Raw genomic sequence first — 6,170 nt, 5'->3', positions numbered from 1 at the left:
TATATATGTACATAGGCGCCACCCTAGGTGGCTAAAAATGAAAAAATGTACATTGATGCCACCCTGGGTGGCGCATAGGTTAGGGAGTTTTGGTCATTGGCGCCACCTGAGGTGACTCCTATGTGGAGACCACCTCTGAAACCTGGTCATGCAGGTAATTTTTCCGAAAAGATGGTTTTTGGTGTAAATAAATTATTAAATATGGTTATTTGGATTTTTTTTTTCTATCAACATATCTAAAAACAATAAGAACATAAAAAAAGTAAAGCCTTAAATTCAATTCCGGTCATAAAAACTCAACAGTCTTAAATTATTAAAAAAAAAATTCTTTGTTACCAAATGCACACTCTTACCCGACACGAACAATATCTATAATTGCGTGTAAAAGACTTTTGATTAAAAAAAAAAAAAAGCACAATAACTTCCAAAATTTAACCTGGGTCCGAATGGTTATGATTTGATGAGAATAGTTAATGTAAACGGCAGAACAAAAAAGCCGTAAAGTAACGGACGGTTAAATGGAGCCCACAAACCTGATACCCGGATTTCATTTCCTCATATTAAATACCAAACTGGACCCCACCACTTTCCACCTCCTTCTACGTTTCTCCCTTCTTTCTCACTCTCTTCTCTATAAGTACAACACTGTCAATGACTCATTTCTTTGCTCTTTCTCAACACTATTTTCCTTCTCTCCATCGTTTTCATTCCTCTTTGTTAATCAGTAACACTCATAATGGAGCAATTCACCAACGACGATCTCGAATACGTTAACGACGACTATTTCGAATTCTCCGATTTCGAAGACGATGAAACCTTCTCCACTAATGTTCCTCAACACCGTACCTCCGATGCCGCCACTCCCGACTCCGACTCCGAAGACGAGTTTGATACGGTACCGTTTCTTTCTTCGCTATTTAATTTTTGATTCTTTAGCTGTTCAATTGAGATAACGAACTAGAAGAAGTTCAATTTGAAACAACAGAGTAATGCGAAGACGGATACTTCTGCTTTGGAAGCGAGAAACGGGAAGGATATTCAGGGAATTCCATGGGAGATGCTTAATTATACTAGAGATGAGTACCGTGAGACTCGGTTGAAACAGTATAAGAATTACGAGAGCCTCACGCGCTCTCATGAGGAACTTGATAAGGTTAGTTTCGCTTCGGGAGGAATTTAAGTTACGGTTATTATTTTCATTGCGATTTTCAATTTTTTTAATTTTTAATTTTTTTGGTTATTAGGAATGTTTGGAAGTGCAGAAAGGGAAATCGTTCTATGATTTTCAGTTCAATACCAGGCTTGTCAAATCAACAATTGTGCACTTTCAGGTAGAGATTTTGTTAATTTTGTTGATAATTGAATTGGATGGTTATTCATGTGTTTTATGCTTAATTCACTGCATGTTTTAGATTTAAGAGAAGTTTTAGTTCATTTTCTGATTTATATCTGATTAATGGATTATTTTATCTGCGTTATACTACTTCCAGTGATTGCTTTAGTTCTAACTGTTGTTTGGAGTCATACTTGACTTATGAGTTATTTTGATCATAACAAAATTTTCTTTGCATAATCTTGGTATTCTAGTTTTGAAGGATTATGTAACTTGAATATGATAAGCAACTTAATTAAACACTTATTGTATAAGTGCTTATGTTTAAGCTATAGTATTATTTCTATAACAAAACCTAAAATAAGTTCAAAATACTTTCATATATAACTTATAAACTATTTTTATAGGATATTCTGAAAGCTTATGAAAATAAGCAGAAGTTCATAGGCTAAAAGCATCCTGTGGATATTAAATAAACTGTTTGCATGAGTTCCCTAAAAAATCCTCACAATTCAAATAGTCTCACAAGTGCATTTATTCTTAAATAAGTCAATCTAAACATGTCTTTAAACTAAATATTTTTGAAATTTCACTTTGTACAAACTAGCTTCCTACCAACTTGAAGTTTCAGAGGTTTTCAAAGACTAATTACTAATTTGTGAAAACATCGTTCTCGTCCCATGACCTTTTCTGGAAATATTTCTCTCATGGTTATATTTATGCAGTGCTCAGATTTAATTAAACCTTCTTTTTGATAAATTCTTTATCAAGATGTTTTAGCAGTTTTTGTAAAATTCAAATTGACCTTAAGTAAGCTTTTGAGCCTGAGTTTTATTCATTAAATCCAATTTTTTGGGGAACTTCATTTCTCAGAGATTGTTATATCCTGCTTGTACACTCAAATTTATCTTCAAAGTTCTTTCTTGAAACTAGTATTTTCAGAATTATCTCCAATGGATGCCAGATATTCTTTTCTAATTTCTACTGACAAGACGTTTTAACGCCAATTGATGGATATGGATGCATCAAGGCTATGGTATGACTTGCATGCTTAAAATTTTAGTGATTCCCGGGAAGCAAAAAGTCTTTTTCTTACATTTAACATAAGACTCTCACGTACAGCCACTTATCCACGCCCGCAGACAACACTTGAGATCAGACAAGAGATTTATGGACTTTATACCATCCCTTTCCTGTCAATAAAGATTCAGTACCCATGAGTTGCATTATGCTAGTACTGTTCCTAACTGAATTTAGCAGAGTATTGCACTAAATAGTTGGGTACAATACATTAATTTTCCTTTAGTCAAATAGTTTAGTCCTGTGAAGTTCCTTACATTATGCTTGGAGAGGAAAGCATTCATGGTTGACATATTGTCTTCAATAACCTTTTTATGTGGAAAGATTAAGTTTGGTGTATATGACTTATTATGACAATGTAGTTACCCCTCGTAGCACGGATAAATTCTGTATTTGCATAGTTCCAGAATAGCCTCTGTAACGGCAACAACAATAACTGTTAATTGTACTAATTCTTAAGCTAAGTTTCAATAATTCTGTTTTCTGCACTAATTTTTATTTAATTCTATGGTTGTTTCCCATTATTACATCTGCTACTTCATATTCATGATTATTGCCTTATGTATTTGTCCTCCTTTTAATTGATATATGTTCATATAATGATTGCAGCATTAATTAAAATCTGCAATGTACTGTAGTTTATTGCTTAACCAGTTTTTGCATTTAGGCCTCTTCTATCTCTCTCTTTAAAGCAGGTGGAAAGTGAGCAGCTTGGGAGGACATAATTTTATGGTATGATAGGAAAAATCTGACCACATTTGAGAGGGCTCTACAAATATCTGATATTAGTAGTTCATAGTTATTGATTGATTTGTTTTGTCAAAAGAAGCCTTGCGTCTGTTTAATTCTGCATTTATAGTCATCGAACTATGTTTATTGTTTTATGTATTAATTCTCGAGTAGTATTTCATTAAAAATAGTACTAATTTCACATTTTTATAAGTTCTGGTATTTCATAAAAATTACCAATTTTACCATAAAATCGCTAATATTTAGTTTTGGCCTTCCTATTAGTTATCATAACTGTTTCCATACATAAGTAATTTCTGATTTCCATGATGTTGTGTGATTGATTGTGCACTGACTACTCTGGCAATTATACATGATTATAACCATATCATTCTCTCATTTCTGCCAGTCTCTACAAAAATCGCTGTCATCATCTGTGGTCTGGCCACTCATACCTGTTTGACTCTACCTTTTTTCAAGAGACAGATAGAGAAGGAAAAAAGACTTTTTTTTTTAATCTTTTATCATAAGAACAGTAGGATTGAAGTTACTTAGGAATACAAAATTCAGTAGACGTGACTCATTATGGAATATATCTAGTGTTGAAATTTTAGGAGTAAAGAAGGAAATGGAAAAAAGAGGTTTTGTTGTACACAATGCTGGCAGATATCTCTATTTACACGAATAACATAAGGTCAAGTACAAACTTGCATTGCATCAAACTTGATTCAGTAACAATCTTATGTACCAACACATTAACATAACACAAATACCCCATCGTTCTAACACTTAGAGTAAGTTTTATTCATAGATGCTTTTCTAATCACGGGTCATGTTCAATGATAGAATGTGGTGCCTTATTTGCTTACAGTGATACTAATATCTTGTTTTATAATCATATATTTCTCTCTGGTTGTTGATGTTGATGTTCTTGACGTGTCTTTGTAGCTGAGGAATCTGTTGTGGGCAACATCAAAGCATGATGTATACCTTATGCAAAACTACTCCGTGATGCATTGGTCCTCATTACTTCGAAGGAGTAAAGAAGTGCTTAATGTGGCAAAGCCGATTATTCCAACCCTTGTACGTAGCTACTTAACCGATCAAACAAAATCTGTTTCTTTTGTACTCAATGTCATCTTATTTTACTGTCCTTATGTTCATTAGCAGAAGCATTCTGGATTAGCCCACCCTATCTCGCGAGTGCAAATTAGCACCATGGCTGTTAAGGAGAACCTGATGGTGGCAGGTGGTTTCCACGGCGAGCTTATTTGCAAGGTATGAGCATTGGGCACATAATAATTTCTTTCAATTGAGTAATCAACTATAACATCTTATGATGGTCCCCTTTTTAACGGGTTTGAATTATTTTTGTACCAGAATTTGAATCATTCTGGAGTTGCATTCTGCAGTAAAATAACTACTGATGATAATGCCATTACCAATGCAGTGGATATCTTCCGCAACCCCAGGTAAGCATCTAAACGCAGAAGGTTATGTGTAATCTTTTCTTACTTGGTTGGTTTTAACTCGACTGTCTCTTTGCAGTGGGTCATTGAGGGTCATTGCAGCAAATAATGATTCCCAAATTCGGGTTTTTGATTCAGAGAATTTCGCTTCTCTTGGTAGTTTCAAATATGATTGGTCTGTCAATGTGAGTGACATAAACTGATATTTTTGCTGATATTTTAATTTTCACCTCTAAGAAATAAGAACACTTTACAATAACAATTTGAATTTTCCAGAATGCTTCTGTTAGTCCGGATGGAAAGTTGTTAGCTGTTCTTGGAGACAGTACTGAGGGCTTAATAGCTGATGCTAACACGGGAAAGGTAGTTTAATTTGCAGATTCTTTTAGGTATTATACTGTCCTTATAGTGTTTTATTTAAATTCTGATTTTACATGCACTCTATGATATTTCTCAGATCACTGGAAACCTAAAAGGGCACTTGGACTATTCTTTCTCATCTGCTTGGCACCCTAACGGACAAATTTTAGCTACCGGGAATCAGGACAGAACATGCAGGTTGTGGGATGTAAGAAATCTTTCGCAGTCCTTAGCAGTCTTAAAGGGAAGAATAGGTGCAATAAGGGGCTTAAGATTCACATCAGATGGACGGTTTTTGGCCATGGCTGAGCCAGCAGACTTCGTCCATGTTTTTGATTCGCAATCTGGTTATGCACGTAGTCAAGAGATAGATATATTTGGTGAGATTGCTGGTATATGTTTTAGCCCCGACACCGAGGCTCTGTTTGTTGGCGTTGCTGATCGAATGTACGGTAGCTTGTTAGAGTTCACCAGAAAACATTATTATCAGTATCTAGACTCAATGCTTTAATCTTAAGCGGGATGTCTTCAAGATGTACAGAGATCTTATCATGTGCATATCCACAGGAAGATTTCTAAAATAGGTTTATAATTTGCTTTTGCAAGATGTTTTTTTTGCCGAACTTGGTGCTGCAAATAGCAAATTTTGCTCTACAGAGCTAATCCGGTTAAGTTTTTTTTTTCCTTGTTTTAGAGCTTGAATATTGTATATTTGAAACAATAAAATTAAGCATTTTATTATTATATTGCTTTGAACTTAATTTTTTAATCCAATATGAGGATTTGGAAGAACGTAGTTCCACACTTGTATGTCTTAAGCGGACTTGTCTTTGTCCGTTGTCGGCAGTTATTTAAATGATCAGAAATTTAAATCGACTTGTCTGAAAATGAGAGTAAAATGAATGGATTAAATAATGATGCGTGGAAAACAAGACAGGTTCCTTCACACTTAATTATTTTTTGTTGGTGAGTGGGGAGGAATGTGAGGTATAAGAAAGTGATAAAATGCCATAAATGTTACACTTAAGAAAACTATTATAACACATAAACTACCTTCGGTCACCTCCAGAATTCTAATATTCTCAATACTTTTTAAAGTAAATATTTAACTACTCATAATACTCTTGTTATGCAAGAGAAAATATAAAAAAAGTCAAATATAAATTTAAAGTGCTTTTCACTCTCCAAAGCAAATATTT

General features: G+C 34.2%; 1 protein-coding gene across 6 annotated transcripts; it reads left to right on the top strand.

The window, feature by feature from the left end:
* The first annotated feature begins 644 nt into the window (after positions 1–644).
* On the top strand, positions 645–5,736 carry LOC131634905 (uncharacterized WD repeat-containing protein C2A9.03-like). Of its 6 annotated transcripts, none has more exons than XM_058905525.1 (9): positions 645–895; positions 986–1,153; positions 1,245–1,331; positions 4,091–4,225; positions 4,310–4,420; positions 4,523–4,614; positions 4,691–4,796; positions 4,888–4,974; positions 5,069–5,736. In XM_058905525.1, exons 1-9 carry the CDS (start codon positions 737–739, stop codon positions 5,480–5,482), a joined length of 1,359 nt encoding a protein of 452 aa, XP_058761508.1. In that variant the 5' UTR covers positions 645–736; the 3' UTR covers positions 5,483–5,736. The 6 variants fall into 6 exon arrangements, with proteins under 6 accessions (XP_058761508.1, XP_058761509.1, XP_058761511.1 ...); XM_058905526.1 differs by having other exon boundaries at positions 646–895; positions 4,313–4,420; XM_058905528.1 differs by lacking the exon at positions 645–895 and adding an exon at positions 3,109–3,145 and having other exon boundaries at positions 992–1,153.
* Positions 5,737–6,170: the final 434 nt, after the last annotated feature.

This window comes from Vicia villosa, unplaced genomic scaffold (genome assembly GCF_029867415.1).
Source record: "Vicia villosa cultivar HV-30 ecotype Madison, WI unplaced genomic scaffold, Vvil1.0 ctg.001376F_1_1, whole genome shotgun sequence".
Classification (NCBI taxonomy): domain Eukaryota; kingdom Viridiplantae; phylum Streptophyta; class Magnoliopsida; order Fabales; family Fabaceae; genus Vicia; species Vicia villosa.
The sequence above is the reverse complement of the archived record's forward strand: the minus strand, read 5'-3'. Positions and strand labels throughout refer to the sequence as shown.

Excerpts from the sequence above, each read along its gene's own strand:
- LOC131634905 (XM_058905525.1), top strand. The coding sequence starts at position 737 with ATGGAGCAATTCACCAACGACGATCTCGAATACGTTAACGACGACTAT. Across the intron at positions 4,797-4,887 it reads AATATGATTGGTCTGTCAAT|AATGCTTCTGTTAGTCCGGA; the intron begins GTGAGTGACATA and ends TGAATTTTCCAG. Across the intron at positions 4,975-5,068 it reads CTGATGCTAACACGGGAAAG|ATCACTGGAAACCTAAAAGG; the intron begins GTAGTTTAATTT and ends GATATTTCTCAG.